Here is a 22,394-nt window from a genome sequence, read left to right as displayed (position 1 = left end):
AATCCGTCTATTGTGTTCTTGAAACGTCTGAGCTCTGCCTGACACAGGGGCTGAATTTTTATTTCCTCTTAAACTTTCCCTTCACTATTCTGTTTATCCATTTGCATTGGTTAATTATGTTTCTTCTTAGTTCCCAAACACAACCATTTTCTCCTCCTCAGAACTTCCTTCGCTGTCAAAACAACAAGAACAACTACAACCTGGTGTGTGAGACTCTGCAGTTCTTGGACTGTATCTGCGGCAGCACCACGGGAGGCCTCGGCCTGCTGGGTCTGTATATAAACGAGAAGAACGTGGCGCTCATTAACCAAACTCTGGAGAGTCTGACAGAATACTGCCAAGGCCCCTGCCATGAAAACCAGGTACAGAAAGAGACTTTAACCAGGGGGTGCCCGCTCTGTACCAGTGGTCTTTGTGTTTTTCTTACATCTACATTTATTTCCTCCAGAACTGCATCGCCACTCACGAGTCCAATGGCATTGACATCATAATAGCGCTGATCCTTAATGACATCAACCCACTTGGGAAAAAGCGAATGGACCTGGTGTTGGAGCTCAAGGTCAGTGGAAAGTAAAGTGGAGGAAGGATCTATGACCTCATTTAAAACTGGGGATTGGGCTAAGAATGTGTTTGGATCTTGGTCCAATAATGTGAGAAGAAACAGTACTTTCCTCTCACAGCAGGATGGAATATCAGCAACAGGCTACAACTATGAGAGCGGGACTCTCATGCGTCTGAGCTCATCTAGCTTCCGTGCGGGCGTGCCAACACAAACAGCTGCAGAGAGCATTTCTCTACAGCGCCACAGTTTCTGTCTGTTTTTCCTGGATGAAGCCTGAGCTTAACTTCTAAGTGCTTTCTCTCTTCTTTTTCTAGAACAATGCATCCAAGCTGCTGCTCGCCATCATGGAGAGCCGCCATGACAGCGAGAACGCCGAAAGGATCCTGTACAACATGAGGCCCAAGGAGCTGGTGAGGAAATCGTGTTTTGTATCATCTCAACAGCTCCTGAGCTATTGAACAGCCTGTTGAACAGTGTGCGTGTTTCCACAGGTGGAGGTGATAAAGAAGGCCTACCTGCAGGGAGAAGTAGAGTTTGAGGACACAAAAGAGGAGGAGGACGATGATGAAGAGGAGGAACATGATGCTGCTTCTCCGAGAAACGTTGGACACAATATCTACATTTTAGCTCACCAGGTTGGCTGTTCCTCCCTGCGTCATGTTTTGTACAATGACACTATAATACAATGATTATATTAATACATTAAGCTAATTTGTTGGCTGTGTGTCCTTTGTACAGCTGGCACGTCACAATAAGGAGCTGTCTATGATGTTAAAGCCAGGAGGGGCGAATGGAGAGGGGGACGAGGCCTTGGAGTTCTATGCTAAACACACGGCTCAGATAGAGGTCACCACACGCAACCACCTTTAATCATCCAAAAAACTAAATGTTTATTGTATATTTACAAAACAAATGTCCCAAATGATCCACCACAGAGGCATTTAGCTCCTTGGATGTGACTGTCTTTGTGTGTCTCTCTGTTCAGATCGTGCGCCAGGACCGCACCATGGAGGAGATCGTGTTCCCCGTGCCAAACATCTGTGAGTTCCTGACTTCAGAGTCCAAGCTGCGAGTGTACTACACCACCGAGAGGGACGAGCAGGGCAGCAAGATCAACGACTTCTTCCTGCGAGCGGAGGACCTCTTCAATGAGATGAACTGGCAGAAGAAGCTCCGAGGTAGGAACAAGGAGCAGCACGGGTGATGACAGTCATGCATGACAAACACAGTAAATCATTTCAATCAGTTACATCAGACGATACCAGACAAGCATTTGTTTTCAACGATGCTTATCAACTTCAGTTTCAGCATTTCGGACAGGAGATGACATTTACAATGATCCTAATAAGACAGTACAATAGGAGAGGTCTGTCAGCTTGTGCAGCAGCAGCAGCTAAGAGTGCAGCCTAAGAAGCAGCAATGACATGATGCAGTGATGCAGTCATGCTGATCAGCTGATGTTGTGCAATTTAGTGCCTTTTTTTTTACCAAGAAATGACTCCATGCTTCATTTGTGTGATGAATATCCACTACTTGGCTGTGACACGGTGGATCCGTGATTTGCTCACAGTCATCACAGGGCACTGGGTTAGATCAGCGGTTAAATCAGTGGCTCATGTACAGAGGCTTTAGTCCTAAATGCGGCGGCGCCCAGACTCGACTCCCACCTTCAGCCCCATGCCGCGTGTCATTCCCCAGTCTCTCTTCCCCCGTTTCCAACACTACCCACTGTCTCTTAATGAAGACATTAAAGGCCCCCAAAGAAAATCTTTAAAAATGTGGCTGATCGCATCAGGTCAATGTGCGCTTTTGTGGGCAATGTGTTACAAAGACTGTCCTCAGGAGGCCGATGACAACATGTTTGAAAGCAGGTGCGGACGTAGGTGAGACCAGCGGACGAGCAGCATAGGAGCAGCCCCGCCTAATCCCCGAAAAAAGTATCCAGAGCCGTATAGACAGAGAGTCGCATCAGCAGAGGTCCAATATGCTTCATGATCCGCCATTGTGTCGCGACTGTCTCTCTCTACAGCTGTGAAAGTACCGTCAGTCAGTCAGTCAGTCAGTCAGTCACATACAGACCCACGTGTAGGGCTGTCCCCAGCAATCAGCCAAAAATACTTGAGGTGTTTCACACTCGCTTATGTAAATAGGTTTTAATATTTGAAATGACACCATCCCATCATTGTGTTTGTTCATCTCCTGGTGTCTCATCCCCGACCAAACCGAACAGGAGCTACATTGACTAACAAGGGTGCCAAAACGATGAGGCATATTTTTTTTAAACGTAAAGGGTTTGTGTTTCTTGAATCCATTCAAGATTCAAAGTAAGGAAGCCGGCCGTGGACGTCACACACGCAACACTGTCTGGAATCTGGGAAGTGTGCTCCCGCAATTAACGTTTATCACAGCTGCCGCCAAAGAGAACGAAACTGAGATTTTAACTGAGATTATTACTTAAAAAAATCATATATAAAACAACAATAAAACATACAACTAAAGTCGATACATACAGCTGGTAAATTAATGAAAATAAATATTGATTGCTGTTGGCACAAAGAAATTATGTAAATGTATTTTTTGCTATTGCATTTGGTGTAGTAATCAAGATGTGAAGGTAAAAGCTTTAAAGCGCAGGCTAACATGAATCTGGTTGCGTGACTGTCTCCCAGTGACTGGTGACATGTCCAGGGTGTGACCAGCCTAAGCCAGTGCATGCTGGGATAGAGCTGCCTGCTTGAACAGGTTAAGCGGATATGGAAAATGGATGAAAGGATGGATGCGTATCCGACAGCAGGCCTGATTCTGTCGTCCCGTGTGAGTGTGTTGTGTAAGTGTATGTTTCCAGTCTAAAAGCAGACAGGGGCTTTCCACATTCTCTGAGCCGTGAAACATTTGTACAGTAACCTTATGAATCACAACTGAGAGCTCAGGCACACGCTCACAGACCCGCTCCCACACTAAGTCACACTTCTGATCCAAGTAGAAGACTGCAGACCCACACAAAGCCATATTCTGTCTCTTACTCAGAGGAGGGGATGGACAGAGAAAAGTCCCTGCATCTGTTTCTCTGTTTCACCAACAGCAGAGGACGTTAAGTGTAACGTCAACAGGCAGAGCGTGAGCAAAGGTCAAGGTTACATGTTGATGTGCAGACATGTGGAGTTGTTTTTTTACCATTTCAACAAACATTATAAACAATGCAGTTTTATGTCATTTCTTTAAGTACAAGACTCTCCTTATATTTTTAATGTAAAATTATTTTCTCCATGATCAGGGAGGTTGTAAATCGTGCAGTTATGCTCTACTTTCCCAGGTTCTAATTCTCAAATTAACCCTATAGTTTGTTCAGACTGGGTATGTGATAATCAAGTCAGTTAGTCACAATTAATTTGATATAAAAATGAGTTGAAAGCAGTTTTTGATAATTAAAGCACCTGTGAGGAACTTTTGGTTTGTGTTGATTTTGGCGCCCCCTGTGGACAAAGCCGTACCTCTTATCTCTGCTGATTTTGTCCTGTACATGCTTAAAGGAGAAAAAGCCAGTCAAAGCTGGTGTTCTCTGTAATCAATAGCAGCAATAATATTTGAAATTGGCGCCATAGCTGTGGAGAAAGTTGTACAAACAGCTCCCAGCGTGCATTGCGCCCCTCCCTCTAATAGGAACGGCCCAGCGAGAGACGCTGGAGTGAAATACTACCGTTTTCCAGTCAAGGACATTAATCGCTGCAGGCAATGGCTCTGAAAAGAATCTGAAAATACGACGAGAATACACCGGTGGCTGAAAAATCTTCAGGTCTGCAGTCTACATTTCAAACCTGACGAGTTTGAACGAGACATGACATCGGAGGCAGCCGTCCTAGATCGTGGAAGCAGAGTTTAGCAAGCGCCCTGGCCTCCGCCAGATAACGCGTTTGGCGGAGGTTTTCCAGGGCCCATCGGAGAAGTTAGCGTCCTCTAAAGGCTCAGTGCTAAACTGCATTTTTTTCCTACCGTAATGGCATTAGCTCCCCATAATAGCATGATAGGAATGAGGTTGAAAATTGTCCAACTGGCCCTTTAAGTGGTGGTTTTGAACAAACTCTCTCATCCTGCTTTCTCTAACAGTCATATGTATCCCTCACTTAAAATGTTTGTCCTGGAAAATGTAAACAAAGGCAGCGAGCAGTTAATCACTTCTTCTGACACCTACCCCCCCCGCCAGCGGTTACAGGCATTAAAAGGACTGTATAGAAATAATCAATGTTGTCGCTGATGGTCTGGTTTGCTTTTGTAGCTCATATCGAGGCATCACAATTAATTTCAGTCTGTTTCATAACCAGCAAAAAACTCTTCACAGGAGCTTTAATGTATGATTTATTTGAACCATCAATTAACAAAATTGCCAAATATTAATTAGTTTTTCGCTTTTGAATGTGAAGATTTGCTTTTTTTTATATCATTAATATAATTGTATTAAATCTGTATCTTTTGGACGGTTGCTCAGATAAAAACTTACAGTCCAAACACTTTATAATGTATGAATCTACCTAAATCATGTTAACATATGTCTGATGTCCCATCTGTCTCGTTGTCTCTCCTCTTCAGCCCAGCCCGTGTTGTACTGGTGCTCCAGAAACATGTCGGTGTGGAGTAACGTCTCCTTCAACCTGGCCGTGCTCATGAACCTGCTGGTCTGCTTCTTCTACCCGCTGGAGGGGGTTCAGGGAGGTCAGTCACACATGAGCAGACTTCTTACTGCAAGAGCAGCCTTTTCGAAGCGCACATCCTCTCGCTAAAATCGGATTAAAATTTCACTGCAGACTTGTTGTTGCTCTTTACATTCAGAATGATTTGATGCTGCATCTGATTCATAGGTGGATATCAGCTTAGTTCTGGTGAAACGCTTGTGAAACACCTTCTGCGTCTGCAGGGACTTTTTGAATTCATGTTGATGTTGCTTTGATGCAGCTCTGCAGACGTATATTGTCGCGTACTTCACTGCTTAGACTTCTTTAGAAACGGGGTTAGAAAAAGGTTATGTGCTAAATGATGCAAACAGGAAGGATGGGGCTTGCTGAGACGTTTTTCTGCTCCTTATTACGACCTAGAATATTCAAAGAAAGTGCGAACAAAGAAGAAATATGATGACAGGCTGTTTTGGATGTTAAGCACTAACTGACGCTCGCATCAAAGCAAAAGCAGAGATCATGAAGGAAGTGAAAAAGCTGGGCTCGCTGCCATATTATGTCAACCTGTTCAGCTAGTACCTAAGTGCTATTTCATATTTTCTTTTACATTTACATCATATTGTGATATAACAGCCTGTGAGGAAAGGCAGGTCACATGGTGCAGCCACCCACACTGATAGAAGATCAGACCCTCAATCCTCCCGGGCATCAGCGCTGACCTACTGATCTCCTTTTCCTGCAAGGTTCACATCTGCTGACTTCTAATCACCTGAGCGGGATTAAAAACAAGACCTCAGAAACCCTCTACCTTTGTTTGAGACACACACACACACACACACACAGACACACTACCATGTTGTCAAAGCTTTGAGCTCATATTTGTCTTTCAGTTCCATGGAGACTACGGTAAACACAGGAGCGCCCGCTGTCATTTAGTCTTCCATAAACAAAAATTACACTGGCTCAGGTAGGAAAAAGCAAACACGGGGTATCAGATGATCACGAGTAAAAGTCATACATCATGTTTCACACTTCAAACGAGGCTTTCGATTCAGCTGCCAGATTCTCCTCGCTGATGTTTGTCTGTGGGTTTTAATTCCATCTGACTCTTTACAAGTTCATTACATAAGAATAAGAGAGTAATAAGAGAATATGCAGACAAAGAGAAACAAGCACACATGATCTATAATTCAAACAATCATAGTATTACCTTTAAGACAGAACTCATTCATAAGTGTCATTATTGTGAGAAATTGAGGGCTCAAGTCTGCCTCTGTTTGTCCTCCTTTCTCTGTGTGCACGACTTCATCACGTGAGCCTCCAGCATACCTTTGGCCTGCTTTAACAGGCACCTTTATGGCTCTGGGCCCCTTGCTCTCTCTCTCTCTCCCCCTCCTCTGCTCTCGCCTATAGAATGAGGGTTATAAGAGCAGGAATTCTGGGTCAGTGTGTTCTGCCTGCGTGCATGACTGCCCGCCTTTTGATAAATATCTCCGGATTACGTCATAAACTCATAAAACATTAGACATACATCTCCGCAGCCTTCTCAGCTTTTGATTTTCACATGAGCACAATCATCCGCCGGCACATCAAAGTGTGAGGTATAAGTGCGGGGTTTGTGAGTGCACGTAAGCGCCCCTCTTTCAGGCTGCCACATCACTGGAGCTGCTCCCTCCTCATTCCTCATAAATCTTTCAGCGGAGGTATTTTTAGAGACGGCTGTTATGTAAGTGGCACCTGTCATGTGATCTCCACAAGGGCTGGGAGGGGGGGGAGAAAAATCTAGGGGAAGGGAAGGAGGGAAGGAGGCAGAGGGAGGCAAGGTTTAGAGGAGAGGAAAGGAGGGCTTCCTCACCCGCAGTACTCCCCCTCTGCTCTCTAATCCACAGCAACTCTGTTTTTTAATCCTTGCAGTTCTGCCCCATTTATTTTCTTTCTTTTTCTACTATCATGTTTTTGTCCTCCATGTCCTCTGAGTTTGACCAGTATTAAATTACAACACCCTTGTAAACATGTTCTTCCTGCATTTTAACAAAGAGTGCTCAGAAGCAGCAGGTTGGTTGGGTGTGGTCTTGTTTTTAGGCTGGTCAAACCTGGTCGAGGGTTTTAGCCTGAGTGATTCATTGCTACATGAAACCCCTGACTAGGAAACTAATCCTGGATTTAGCCCAGGATCAAGCAGAGCTTCAGGTAGGCTCTCGCTAAAGCTTAGCACACACACACGCATACAAAAAGTATGTCATATACTTTTGGGTGTTATGTAAGCGTCTGTTTTTGAGTTCAAAGTCTCCCTAATGAAGGCCCGAGGCCTGCCTGAGAGGCAGAGCTGAGCAGCAGCCCGTTGATCTGAACAAGGCCGCGTTTAAGCTGCAAACTGCAAAGTCATTCCTCAGTTCTCATGCTCCACATGTGATTTCAAACTCAGCTGTTTCTGCATGCATTGTCTGTCGCTTGCATGCTCATTAATACAGCCAGTTCCTTCCTTTCCCCTGCAGTGATGCTCGACCCCCACCTGTCTGCTCTGCTGTGGATGGGAGTCCTGGCAACGCTGGTCATCGTTATCATTATGCCCCAGCCGCTGGGCATCCGTGCCCTCGTCATCATCACCATCCTCAGACTCATCTTCTCGGTTGGCCTGGAGCCGACACTCTTCCTACTTGGTGCCTTCAATGTAAGTAGTGTACCTTCGAGGGCCAGTTCACCCAAACGGTTGTATCTAGTTATGCAATACGTTTTGAATTGCCAAGCTCAAATGTCATGATGGGGTGCTTTTCTATTACTCATATCATTGTCCAGTCAGTTTGTAGTGGTCTTGGACTGGTGGCAGGATCCAGTAAGTTATTAGAGCGTGTCACTTTTAAGATCTGTGATGGGCGTTAACTTCCTATTTTCTGACTTTTCTCTGCAAAATAATTAAGAACATCTGCAGTTTTATTGACAATGAAAATAGTTGTAAGTAGCAGACTACTATATAAAAATATAAACTAAAGTGTTTTCTGAAAATAATGTTCCCGTTTCCCTAAAAGGCTTTTTTATCGAGTTTTTATTGGGACTATTTTCTCTATTGTCTAACTGCTGACCGTGTGCGATCTCCCCAAATAAAATGTATTTATTTTAGTGGGCAAGAAGCAGAAACCTGATCCTTTTAACCTCTCATGTCTCTCGTGTTTGTGCAACAGCGTCTTGTTTGTTACTCATTTTCCACTGAAGTGCTAACCACTTATTTCTAAACGTTCACACGCACTACTTTCGAGTAGTGGGAACCTGTACCACACCAGTTCCAGTTCTTCTTTCAGCTCACACTCCTCCTGCCCACTTGGCAAGCTGGTGCCCCGTCTGCCTGTGGTGTAACCCCCACCCCCACCCCCCCTTCCTCCCTGCCCCTACAGTCCTCTCTGGCAGCGCCTGGCTGTGTTATTGGGTGTGATGTGCGTCACTGGACCCCAGAGAGTGTGACACCACCCCTTCACCCAGCAGAGATTTTCTAGATATGCTCTCTTAAACACACACGCACACACACACACACACACACATGAAAAATAAAGTCTCAGGCACACTTCTATCATCGCTTCCCTCTCATAAGAAACCGGGTTATTGAGGGAGATCAGGTTAGAGCAGGAGATCAGAGGACACGTTACCATGGCCCGCAGTAACCTGGTCACTCTGAAATCTAGTTTACATGCAGCTGGTCAGCAGTCACATGTCTCCTTAATGGTTTTTTAATATGTTTTGAGCCTAGTGTTTTTTTCTCTACTCATCAAGTTTTATCAAGCGTCAGTTTCATTCTTAGTGAGACTTTTAGTTTTATTATTCCAGATGAAAAGATGCACTGCTGTTGATTGTCCCTTTATCCGACCCCACTGCTGTCACAGTGATACTTCCCCAAACCCGAAGTCTGCCATCAAGCACGTGCACAACCCTGTTAGAAACCCGGTTAGCATATATAACCAAGAAGTCATGTTTCTGCGGCAGGTATCCACAGGTGCTGTGTTAACCGGGTTTCTGTTAATCCCTTCCCCTGGTTTGTAGTTCACATGATCTTTAAAAGAATATGTTTCTGACACACAGTAAGTTCACGTAAACACACTCACCGTGTCCTCATTTAGTCTAAAAGCCACCTCCACCATGATGCTATCAATGCTTTCTGTGTCTGACCCAGCATGTTGATTCTTCTTCATTAAACTTACTAATCATCCTGGATTGTACTTATTAAAGAGAGATTTACTTTATCCTCCAGGTGTGCAATAAAATCATCTTCCTCATAAGTTTTGTGGGGAACCGAGGAACCTTCACACGCGGCTACAAGGCCATGGTGCTGGACTTTGAGTTCCTCTACCACCTCCTTTACCTCATCATCTGCAGTCTGGGGGTGTTTGTCCACGTCTTCTTCTACAGCCTGCTGGTAAGAGAAGCAAACACACACACTTTGTTTACACACGTGCTGAGAATCAGGCTTAAACACCTAAAACACACATATGCAAAGTTCTGATGTAGCATTTAAGCTTTCTATCGTGGTGCATTCAAGCACATATCCTTCTTACAGGCCTGATGTTGCCTTATAGTTGTGTTGCTGTTGTTTTTGTTGTTGTTGTTGTTAGGATGTTAAGTGCTGTTTTCCAGTTCCTCAGGCCGGCTTTATAAAGTGTCAGACTGAATATGCCAGTCTGTAGACATGTTTTCCATTCACACAGGCCTGGGCAGTTCTGCATTTTCATACTTACTCTCTAATAACCAGATGCTGAAAACTTATGTAATTCTTGTCAGAGAGAAAACTGGAGATTCAGAGGAAGAAAAAAAGACAATACCCACTCACTGACACGTTATTCATTTGTTGCCACCTTTGCATTCTTGTGTAACTTAACTTTTACCTTCCAACAAATACAAGTCACGCTGTATGTAGAGAATGGCAATATGTAACCTGTAGGAGTGGGTAACTCACCATATGATACGTGACCCACGATAACGATACTATCACGATACAGCGATCCTGCGATAATTGCAAGACAATCAAATAATACATCACAATATCTGATTAACTCTGCGAGGAGTCATGAAGCAGTGACGCGGTGAGTCAAAATGGCAGGGAAATCTGTTTAAAACACCATATATTTGTAAATTAAGATACCGATATTTAGCGCCAGTCTATAGATTCGCTAAGCCCCTCCCTTGAACGGCCACTGTCCAATCCCACGTTAGCAACCGTAACTAGGCGCGGGAGGCCTGTCAAGCTTTAAGAACAAGGAGAGATGCTGAAACAGTGTGCATATGGAATCTGCAAGTCCGACAGCAGGTATCCTGTTTGGGTGTGGAGGGGGTGTCATATTTTTTCGCTTTTCAGAAGCCAAGAACTCGAGAGGAGAGATGTCGGACATGGGTTAGGCCTGTCTGGCCTTCGCTTCACCAACACCGATGATATCGGCACAGCCTTTATTTTATCCTGACGCGCTTTAAACAACACGAAAAAGTGGGATAATTTAGTTTTGCTAGCAATGGGCTAAATTGAGATAATGTAAGTTACAGGGAGTCATAACTAAACATTAGCTTAAAACAAAACAATATATTGACTCGTTGTTCCTGTATACGATTGTCCTTAACATGAATTGTCAAGGCGTGGCATGCCTCACGCTTGCATTGGGACCGGTGAGCTTTTGCCTCCATTTTTATGTCCTCTTCATTCTCAACACTCCGCTGACAGTTTATATTCTGTATGTAGCTTTCAAATGCGTGTTGTCGTCCTTTCTGTCGACTTCTTTGTGATATTTGGGAACTATTTTTCCAGAAATTTGCTATTATTTCCCTTGGAACATTTCTCTCACTGTTATAGTTGAAAACGTTACAATATTTACATTATAGCAACAGTAACCAAGGGGGGCGGGACTTAGCGAAGGGTCAGTTATATTGCACTAGTGAGGACGACGATAAATTGCTGTATCGATATTTTGTCCCACCCCTAGTAACCCGAATGATTACAATCTTTAGATTTTGCCTTCTGAGAGGTACGAGGTTGCTTTACAATGTACAGTATCTTATATGTGCTTTGGCCCTGTAGCTCTTCGACCTGGTGTACAGAGAAGAGACGTTACTGAATGTCATCAAGAGCGTGACTCGTAACGGACGCTCCATCGTGCTCACCGCTGTGCTCGCTCTCATCCTGGTCTACCTGTTCTCCATCGTCGGCTACATCTTTTTCAAGGACGACTTCATCCTGGAGGTCGATCGCATCCCCAACACGACTCTGAGTGAGACTCCTGTCATTTATTATGTTTCTGGACAGCCTAAAGATTACAGAATGTGAGTTTGTCATGAAGAAAAGACTACAAACTTCCTGTCTGCTTTGTAGAAAACGGAGCCAGTCTGGCCAGCGAGTTTCTGTCCTCAGGAATGTGTCAGGGAGGGATTGATGAGAACTGCACCACAGGAGCCCTGCAGGAAGGTAATTCACACAGCAGTGTGTATATAATATATTCATACAGTCTATAAATAATGTTCACTGTTTTCTTTTGTGGATTTTTTGTCATGGATTAAACAATTAAACAACAGGAGATTTTAACTGGTGTATCTTCGTGTGAGTGGAGACTGAGCCTGAGGTCATCTGCTGCCTGAGCTGAGAGTGCTGTAAAGATAATCTGTAGGCTGAACGGACTGACCGAAGCAGCAAATCAATTTGTAGACATGCTGCCGTATATAAAAATTGTGAGCATGCAAATAACATCCCAGCATGTGTTTCATGTTGCGAAGGCTTCCTGTGACTGCCCTTTGACCCTAACGACTTACATGTGACCTCCTCGGCCGACATGTGACATCAACATGTGGAGTCCCAAAAAGATTTACATTCCTGGAAAGTCCCTGTCAGTCATGATGTGCGGCGTCTTCACCATTAAACTGGAAAATCCATTTAGCTGTGACGGCGTCATACTTCGGTGTGTTTGTCCTTGGACGGAGAATCGCTGTCGGGAACATTGTTAAAGTTAAAGAACCATAAACTCCTGTTAATGTAGTCACATTAGTTTCCTTCTCTCAGACCCCATCAGAACGAAACAAATGATTGATGTTGAATTAATAAATGAATCATAGACATATGATGATGGTTTGTTTCGGTTTGCCTCAGATCAAGTTCTGCTGTCACATGCCTGCTGAACAAAAGCACTTTAGCTTTGACTAACAGCCGTCACACTGTGAACCAAAACATGTAAACAAACAGCTATCAGGCTGTTCAACTGAGCCAAGGAGAGATATGAACAAATAACAGATGATAAGTCATTAGAGTAAACACTGTGTATGAACAAATAACCATGTCTAAAATATATATCTAAGAACAACTCAAATTGAAAATATATATGTTTTGCAGTAAGTAACACTTTGGGATTTTACTTACACCTGCATATTAAGTTACAGGAGTTAATCTATAAGCAACAGATGCTTTGGATGTTACATAAACTAACATAAGGAAGTCAAAGTTGTCCTTATCATGCCAGTCAGTCTATGAGTTCAGAATAAAGGCCTATAAACAAATACATGCCTCAAAAAGTAGATAATAATTCCTATAATTGTCTCTTCACTAAAGCTGTCCTCTCTGCTCCCTCAGTACCCGAGGAAGACGATGAGGAGGACAGCGACATGGAGCGGACCTGTGACTCTCTGCTTATGTGCATCGTCACTGTGCTGAGTCACGGCCTGAGGAGCGGAGGGGGTGTAGGGGACGTTCTCCGAAAGCCCTCCAAAGAGGTACAACAACTCGGATAAAGCCGCTGACTGTACTGCATGTGTCTGTGTTTGCGCGTGTATGTACGTGCGTGTATGGGCTGAGAGTGTAGCACCCGCAGCTGCAGCACGGGTCCCGAGAGCTGGCTGCGTGCCCATCGTGTGCCAAAGCTGTTTTTTTATTTCCAAAGAATGAAGGTTTCACAACATTTCCATCCAGCTGCTCTGCCTCCGCCTCGTTTGAAAATCAAACCTCAAAATAGATTTCCACTGAATTCAGGCTCAACCGCTAATGATGTCAAAAGAGGATGTGAATATCTTCCTCACGTACTCACAACGCTGCACATGGCAACACGGGCCATAAAGTCTCTCTGGCTTCTGAGGTAAATGACTAAAGTTAAAGAGCAGTCAGCTGTAAAGTGTTCAGGCGGATTGTTTCAGTGTGTTTTGCTTTAAAACAAGCTTGTCATAAATAAGTGTTAGGGTGTGACTGCATCAGGCTGCTGACCAATGCGGGGTATTTCCCTCCTGTTGAATGCTTTCAGACACAAGCTCAGTACTTTAAAGGGGATTAACCAAAAAAGGGAAAAAGAGGGAATGAAACCATTTTGAAGTTTTGGCAGATGAAGCAAAGACACATTTCTCCTTTGTGTGCTACCAACACACACAGGCGGCTTCAGGTTGACCGGCTTTCTGCCGTCTCTGTTACTGTAGCATCTGGCAGGTTACACCTGCGGTCTTGTGTTACCATTAACATCCATGATGACGAAGGTTAACCTGGTTTTACACTCATAACATCATCCACAACACATGTTTACATAAAGAGCTGCCCTTTGGGTCACACTTTTAAATGGGACAATCTCTTCTAATCGCCATCATACAACTGCCTCTTAAACTTACTTTTAATGACTGTTTTTCAAAAATGAACTTAAAGATTACTAAGATTTGTGGCAGAAGTCACTGTTGTACATGTTTAGGGTTTAGCCTATCCTGGAACCCATCGGTCAGACGACGATGTAACCTCTGGAGACAACGGTGAACATGTCAGGCGTGTCTGCTTTAGCCAGCAGTCAGAGATAAGGACTTCCAGCCAAGACTTCCTTTCCCGTGCAGTGCATTGTTTATAGTCTGGTAAGCAACTTGAGAAGCGGCTGTGTGTTCAGATCAAAAGTGAAACGAATTTCGCCCCTCCAGATGTGTCTGCACAATAAATGCCGTCATTACTTTGTTCATTAAATCCCGCGGAGGAGTTCCCACTCATCTGTTCCTGGTTGAGTCTCAAGCCCTTTTTACACTGCGGTTCCGCCTCAGCGCCGTAACAAAGCTCCGCAGTCATGCAGCCATTGCCATTTCACATTGGACCAAGCAACATGCAAGATGTAATCAAACTGTGCGTACTTCAAATGCACACACGGCACTGTTCCGCCCTGCCGGCGCCGCTGTTTACAGAGGTGTAATAATCCCGCCTTGAACTGGCAGTGTAAAAAGGGCTTCAGTTTCACTGTAAATAGTCGGTTACACAGAGGCTTCACTCTGGCTAACTACAGCAGTATGAACCTGAAAGACTAAACCCTTTTACTTGTGATTTACTTTAATTAACAGCTCTTAAGTTACAACATCATGATGCAGATGAGTAAAAAGTACAAATAAAGCTTTGTCAGGTCTGTCCTCAAGAGGAGAAGAAAAACTGCTTTTAAAATGCTCGTTTGTTGAACGGAGGTCGGATCGATCTGATGCATTCGAGGAAGTCGGGAAATCTGAACGCCTTTTGTGACATAGCGTCAACGGAAGTCTCAAGTTGAAAATTGACTGAAAACTGTTTCCTGTTATTTTCCAGGAGCCGTTGTTTGCAGCCAGAGTGATATACGACCTGCTGTTCTTCTTCATGGTCATCATCATCGTCCTCAACCTCATCTTCGGTGTCATCATCGACACCTTCGCCGACCTGAGGAGTGAAAAACAGAAGAAGGAAGAAGTCCTGAAGACGACTTGCTACATCTGTGGTGAGACTCCTCGGACCATCTGTTGAAAGAGAAGATGTTGGCATCCTTTTGTTTATGATTGTGGGGTTTTGTTTATGCAATAATCTAAATCTTTTTTTAAATGACCTTTAATCTTATGTGGCACAGTGTAGCTTGTGCTGGTACATCTTTTGAAGGATGTTGTCCCGGGAATCAAACCTTTTACTTTCCAGCGACAGGATTACGTCTGTAATCATGAGGGCTCCCTGCCAGCCTGGTCAGGGCGCGCTCTGTTGTTGGAAGAGCTCCGTGTTTCAAAGGCCGTGCGTCACTCGTACTCTTCCAAGATCACCTCATGTCACTTGCTTAACGTCTTCCTCTCTGAATGAATTTCTTGTTGTGTTTGTGGGTCCTGGTAGGAGCATGCATAAAGGTGTATACAGATAGTTGCAGTCCCCCTCCTCTCCTCCTCCTCCTCCCTCCTTTTTCACTTCGCTGTCGTTCCAAAGAAGGCTGAGTCATGTCGAGCTTCCTGCCGCTGCTCTGCTCGCCTCCATAATTCATGTCTGTCTCACACACGCACCAATTTCTCCCACTCATTCACACACACTAAAACTTAATTGTGATACCATATGTTTTGTGCAGCTTTGCTCATGACAAAAACTGCATTTCCTTGCATGTACATCACATTTAGAGTGCCTAAATAAGGTGTGTGTGTATGCACAGTTACAGTATATATATGTGCGAGCCCTGCAGTTACATGCTGTATGTGAACATGTGTGTCTGCGTGTCGAGCCAGGCAGCGAGGACAAGTGGTAAGCATATGGAACGAGAGCAGTATTATGTCACCAGGCAGCCATCAGCTGTGACTCACTCATGTTAAAGAAGGCCAGGCCACAGGGGGAGCTGCCGTCTCTATGGTTTCCACAAGGGAACAGGAGATGCGGAGATTAGGAGCCAACCTCCGCCGGCTTAAGTGGCTCTGCATCCTCTGGCTCGGTTTTATAAGCCATCGATCTTTTACTTAGTATTAGGTTTTAGATTGATTTACGTCAAGAGCTTCCTGAGGAGGATGGCTGATTTTGACTTGTGGGTGAAATGATTTATAATCAAGGACTCACAAACTCACTCACTCATTCTGCAAAGAAATAAAGAAAGAGGAACATGTCAACAGGTTGACGGCTCAAAACAACTGAGTATCTTATCGGTCCTTTCTAAAATGTTGGATTGGTTCCATTTAGTCATTACAAATTAAAACCTCTCGTCAAACTGTTTTAACATTCATGAGAATTACTCCTAACCTCATTTGGTAACATTTTTCTTCTATTGGTTTCATAAAAAATGGGTCTGAAAATCGAGACACGCCTCCCTGGTGTCCTAACCCTGGCTGGGCTCTTACAGCCAGGGTTAGGACATCCTCTAAAGAGGAATACTTCTGTTGAAGAAGAAGACTTACTGGAATCTGAATGTTTATGGGTCAAAATCAGTTCAGTTGAATCATATTGTAAGCTAGAACAATCTAAAGGCAGAGAGCCAAGACTGAAGTGCAGATTTGTTTGATTTGAAAAGTGTTAAATTGATTGTCAATTTGCTCTCCAATATTTTTCTAAAGTAAATGTGTCCCTCGTGTTCGCCACGACGAAACAGAAACAGAAAATGTACTGCTTTATCTCCCTCAAGGACACAACACTCGCTCCGTTCATCTGACAGTCTGACATGGATGATGACTTAAGTGTCCAGAGCTTTAACGGCTGTGGCTCAGTGGTAGAGTCTCTCAATCAGAAGGTTGGTGGGGTCAATCCCTGACTGCTACAGTCACATGTCGAAAGTGTTTCCTTGGGCAGGACACTAAACTCCAAATTGCTCCCAAAGGCACAGCCACAATCTTCACATATTTTTCATTTATTTATTTACCCAGTATTAAGTGAGATTGTTACCTTTTTTAAAAGTCATTTAAAAGCTGAACTAAATGCTTTACAGTCGTGTGAACCTCTCATGAAAGCTGCCTCTCTGACGACAGACTGATTCCTCTAATTGTGACTCATCCTGATCTTTTATATAACTTTGCTCCCAGGTTTCTGTTGTAAAACATTCTTTTTAATCAATGACACTTCCTTGACAGTGCATATGTTTAACTGACGTTGTATTGCCTCATCTAAAATAAAGTGGCATGTCTCCTTCCCCTATGTTTTTCTAACACAGAAACTGCTCGAATGGACGCCACCCTCCTGAAACGAGCCGTCATTTTGTACCATAAATAAACACGTGTTATTTCTCCTCTACAGGTCTGGAGCGAGACAAGTTCGACAACAAGACGGTGACCTTTGAGGAGCACATCAAAGAAGAGCACAACATGTGGCACTACCTCTTCTTCATCGTGCTGGTAAAAGTGAAAGACTCCACCGAATACACCGGGCCCGAGAGCTACGTGGCGGAGATGATCAAGGTAAATAAAAAGGCATGGACACACCCTGAAAACACACATCCGCCTCCACAGATCTTTATGAGGAACTACTTTTTTCTCTTGAATGGGTTACATTAATGTATTTAGAGGGGATTTAATAATAATCCACATGTTTACAGGGATTATTTAGGGTGTTATTCTGCAGATAAATATGTGTCTACTCCACTGAGTTCACTGCTTGATGACATCGTGTCAAAGCCGTTCTCAGGATTGAATGTGTGTCGTGGCTCATTTTTCTAAATCTTGTGAAGCAATCCTAAATGAAGGAGCGGTATGACACCTTTGTGTCATGTTTTTTTGGTATAAGCTGTGATCTTGTTCATCAGAATAATCCACTGAGTCAGACTTGTAGACATGTACTGACCCGCCACACACACACACACACACACACCTTAGTACAGTAATGTGTTCCTGTTTTCTAATCTAAAGTGGCAGACATGGTGGCCCTCGTGCACATTTAATGACACAAACAGACTTGTGTGTACAAACAGGAAGTCCGTGGAACAGGACAGTGCATGAGTTGCAGTCTAACTTTAAAGCTGATGAAGGCCTGATAAGGAGTTGTTGGTCAGTTCAAAGTTATTTCTATTGTAGTATGTGGTCAGCCTCAGGTCATTCGGTTGAAGCACTTGATTACCAAACAGAAGCACCTTCCTGTCAGAATAACAATACTTTTTCACATAATTCCATCTTAATTAACTGCTGCTCGAGTATATTAACATTTCTGAAGTATAAAAAAGTCTGTGGCTGATCTGCTTGGTCCACCACAGGAGCACAACCTGGACTGGTTCCCTCGGATGCGAGCGATGTCGCTGGTGAGCAGCGACGCAGAGGGGGAGCAAAATGAAATCAGGAACTTGCAGGAGAAGCTGGAGTCCACCATGAGGCTGGTAGCAAACCTGTCCGGACAGCTGCTGGAGCTCAAGGAGCAGGTAGGTCATGTGACGGTAGATCATCCATTGCCTCCTCCTTAAGATTTCTTTGCCTCCATTTTTCCCCTGAAATTGTTCAGCCATTGGGACGTTATTGACAACCTTCTCCAGAGTAATTACTTAAGACCACAACTTTTTAATGAGCAATAATGTTTGGAAACATTGTTAGGGATTGGTCAAAGTTGCTTAATCACAGTAATCACAGACAATCTAAGCTAATACCTACATTTCAGCGTATGTTTCAGGTTTTGCTTTTATTTATCTGCCTTGAATTAGTTTGTGTGTTAAAAAGAAAACAACAGTTCCCAATTAAAAAGGTTTCTCCGCCATGTTGGGAAACCCTCTTATTTGCTTTCTTGGCTAAAGTTAGATGAGATGAGATCTTGTGCTACAGCCAGCAGCCAGTTAGCTTAGCTTAGCATAAAGACTGAAAACAAAGGAAAACAGTTTGCCTAGCTTTGTCAAAAAGTGACAGAACATCGCCACCAGCCGCCCTAAATCTCACATTATATCTGTTGGTTTAATACATACAGACACCTAAATGTCAGGTTGTGGTTTTACAGGCAGTTATGTGCCAGACTATTTACTGGCCAGATGCAGAAACGTCCTGGAGGTCAAGAATAACATAACTTCCCCTGATAACCACAACCTTTCATTTTTACTCGTCAGTTTTTAATCATGCATTGTTTACATCCATATTTGCTCGCTCGCAGTTCTTCTTCCTTTCTCCGTTGGTACATTAACGAGTTAATAAAAGGGAACGACATGAAACAGGTAGCAGAAATTTGCAAGTCACTTGCAAGCTGAACACAAAGAACACAGAGACCTAGTCTTTAAAATGTTGCTCATTGGCACTAGTAGTGGTCAAAAACTTCACATGGTACATAAGGGCCTGTGTCCACTAACAGCCCTTTTTGTCACTGGCAGTACCCACGACCTCAATTTCAGAGCGCTTCTCACCGGCACTTATTGTTGCTAGGTTATGAAAGTTGTCTGCCGGCAATATTTGCTTTTATTCACAGAAAACATAATGATGGAACGGAGTCGTGTCCTGGCATTAGCAGCTGCTCTAGACCTGGAAATTCTACCCACGAAAAAACAGGATTAGCTTAATTTCCGCCATTGTTATAAAGTTAAATCCGAAATCCCGCCCCTTCTTGATTCTGATTGGTCGGTAAAGGAAGAAGTGACATTGACCAGCGCGGCGATGTTCCAAAAGTTAAAGGGAGAGCTGAGGGTGTTTTAGCGCTGAGGACGCCGAGTGCTGACAACGCTGATCTGCATTGGTTTTGTGTAGAAAATAAGCACTGCCAGCGCAAAAAAACACCATCAGTGGACACAGGCCCTTAAACTTCAGCTTGGTTTTAGAAATTACCATAGGATACCAGATTAAAGAGGTGAGAGCAGATGGGTAGTTTACACTGGTCTGTTTGTTTCCCTGTGCAGATGACTGAGCAGAGGAAACAGAAGCAACGCATCGGTCTTCTTGGTCATCCCCCTCACATGAACATCAACCCCCAGCAGCCTGCCTGAGGGCCCACGGGTCCCGTTTCACCAGTGCCTGAGCACTCCTGACAGTGTGACACACGTTAGTCAGGAGAAAGCCAAAACCCGTCCATCTCCAGTTTGTATTTAGGGCAACGTCTGACTGTACACTTGACCCGACACTCCTACAGTGTGTGTGCCTCTGAGTGTGTGTCTGCAGTGAAAGTGTGTAACTCACAGCCTGTAGTGAGGATGTGTCTGTGTGGGAGGAGTGTGCACAAAGTGCCTCAGGACCTCAGAAGCCAGTCCTGTAAGTTTCAGAGGTGAAAACACTGACTTCAGCTTTATTACCCAGAATGCCTTCTTCTGTGCTCCACCACACTAACATACAGCATGCCAAAGTTCAGCCATTGTTCCTGAGGGAGAATTCCTCTCCAGTGGCCTTGTGTATGGAGGTTTTTAATCCTCAGCGTTGCACCAGCAAACTCAGGTCACATGTGGATTTCAAGGTTTGTTTGAACTCTAAAACACTTTCATATTTTGCTTTAGTCTGACAGCAATAGGAAGGTTCAAAGATATGCAATGCCTATTTAAGAATGAACTATTTTTGTTAACTGGTTGCTTTTATATTTGAAATGATACCATCTTTTATTTACGATATGGAGACAAACAGAACCTGTGAACAATCACTATACTCCTAAACAAGTTCCTCATCGCTGTTATAAAACCTTAACAGTGTTTATTTTAGCTAAAGGGCAAGTTATCACTTTCAGAATTCTTCTGCAATCTCAAATGAAGGTTATACTTGTTACAGGACACTTTAAAGATGTTTGAGGGGACGGTTTGAAATGATATTGAGCTCGTAAAACTTTTTCTTTAACTCTTATTTTGAAAACCAAAAAACCTACAGAGGAGCAGGAGGAAATCATGTGACTGCTTTGTTATAACACTGATGAAGAGTCACATTGGAGGTGTCTGTAGAACCAAACTTAAAGGATTTTGGGAGAAATTTTGACCTAGATTAATTATTTTCCTCTGCACTGAATTATTTAATCTTTATTTCATTTATTTAGTCATAAAGCACTGATACTTTTTGTAGCACACAAATAATTGTTTGTATTGGTTGCTCACTTTGTCAAAGATCTATAAGAGGATGACTGTTTGAGTGTTTGGATGCATGTGAGGAAGAAACAAGACGTGCTAGATGTCATTTAGAGTGCTGCTCGACCAAACTGAACTTTTATACTGTTAGATGGTTTGTGTCTGATTGTACATTCCAGTCCTGGAGTCTATTTAAATAAACGAGAGTGTAAAATGATCTGCTGCTGAGTGTTCAACATATTTGAAACTAAAGGTCATAGGGATGTTGGCATTTTTTTTCCTGAAGTGTACTTCAGTGTCTGTGTGAATGCTTTTTTTGTTGACGTCTCGAGTGGTGCCATTCCAAATGAATGAGACGCCTGACAGCGAAGTCAGACAGATGAACTCTGTCAACTGATCTGTGGTCCTCCACAAATGAGGAAGTGACCTTATCTCATCACCCTGTCGCATGAGGAAATATTTTAGCATGTTGAGTAACAGGATTTGCACATTATTAGCTTTAAGTTGACCTTTTTGGAAATTTAATTTAAGCCCAAGCAGACTGTGCAAAATGTTCAAACTGTAAAACTGCAAATTAATATGAATTACTGCAAACAAAAATGTATGTAACGTATATCAAATATCATCAACACAGTGTGAAACAAGGATGCATTTTGCAACCAGAGAATTTTATCAACCTGAATGTATTTTTAAAGAACTCAACACTTTTGACATCATCACAGGTACATTGTATGAACTTATGTGATACATTTTCCCACTAACGGCTCGAACATAACGAGAAACTCCCACAGGGGTTTTCCACAATACTCTCCAAGAATGTTTTAATTTCTACAAGTGTACTCAGCCTAATAAAATTACCTCTTTGTCAGATTCTTTATAAGATCAATTTCCCTGTTAAATTTCACTACGTTTGCACGGATTATCTTCAAGGGGCTCTCCACTCATTGTCGTTATTTAATTACAGCTAAATCACTGAGACCTGTGTTACGGCCATTTTGCAATTACCGACTCCTGTCGTCCTCCCTAATTATATTTAATTCACTACACTCCAGGAATTCAGCTAAACTACTTTAAGTGGTCACAGGATGTGAGTCTTTTGAAGCGTCTATTAAACAGGAAGTCTGTCACTCGTTTCTCAGAAAGAGACTCATTTTCTTAAACTATAAACGGGGTTCACATCTGACAGCTGCTACTTTGTTAACTAAATATAATGTTTGTCTCTAGTGACTTTTATGTACATTTTTTAAAATTAATGTCTGACAACATCAAACGTAATTGTGATCAAAAGTGCTCATCCAAAATGATTCATAGCTTTGCTTTGAAACCTTTAAAAACGTGTCAGGGAAGCTGCCTCAAGTTTTTGTAGCCTTGTGAGGCTTATCTGTTTGTGACACTGGATTGTGTGTTCCTATCTTGAGAAAAAGTATTTGAAATCAATAGGTTGTCCAAAAGATGCATCTTCCTTAAGCATGATGAGTTAACACTGTATCAGTTACTGCAGGGATTTCACCAAATGTCTTT

At 43.2% G+C, this 22,394-nt stretch overlaps 1 protein-coding gene across 1 annotated transcript in view; it reads left to right on the top strand.

Moving 5' to 3' along the window:
- Positions 1–21,735, top strand: part of LOC138605617 (inositol 1,4,5-trisphosphate-gated calcium channel ITPR1-like) — a 75,612-nt gene extending 53,877 nt beyond the window's left edge. Inside the window, exons 45-60 of the mRNA XM_069677989.1 lie at positions 162–362; positions 449–559; positions 877–972; positions 1,054–1,197; positions 1,301–1,408; positions 1,548–1,740; positions 5,147–5,269; positions 7,725–7,900; positions 9,467–9,631; positions 11,279–11,468; positions 11,570–11,662; positions 12,815–12,954; positions 14,768–14,933; positions 17,177–17,337; positions 18,126–18,287; positions 19,734–21,735. Of these exons, the coding sequence (XP_069534090.1) occupies positions 162–362; positions 449–559; positions 877–972; positions 1,054–1,197; positions 1,301–1,408; positions 1,548–1,740; positions 5,147–5,269; positions 7,725–7,900; positions 9,467–9,631; positions 11,279–11,468; positions 11,570–11,662; positions 12,815–12,954; positions 14,768–14,933; positions 17,177–17,337; positions 18,126–18,287; positions 19,734–19,820 (2,316 nt within the window). The 3' untranslated portion in view covers positions 19,821–21,735. The remainder of the gene's footprint in view (positions 1–161; positions 363–448; positions 560–876; positions 973–1,053; positions 1,198–1,300; positions 1,409–1,547; positions 1,741–5,146; positions 5,270–7,724; positions 7,901–9,466; positions 9,632–11,278; positions 11,469–11,569; positions 11,663–12,814; positions 12,955–14,767; positions 14,934–17,176; positions 17,338–18,125; positions 18,288–19,733) is intronic.
- Positions 21,736–22,394: the final 659 nt, after the last annotated feature.

Source organism: Semicossyphus pulcher, unplaced genomic scaffold (assembly GCF_022749685.1).
Source record: "Semicossyphus pulcher isolate SPU_LCO1_2020_fin unplaced genomic scaffold, fSemPul1.0.p SCAF_3, whole genome shotgun sequence".
NCBI classification, from domain to species: domain Eukaryota; kingdom Metazoa; phylum Chordata; class Actinopteri; order Labriformes; family Labridae; genus Semicossyphus; species Semicossyphus pulcher.
Note: the sequence above shows the minus strand (reverse complement) of the source record. Positions and strands in the feature narration are given on the sequence as shown.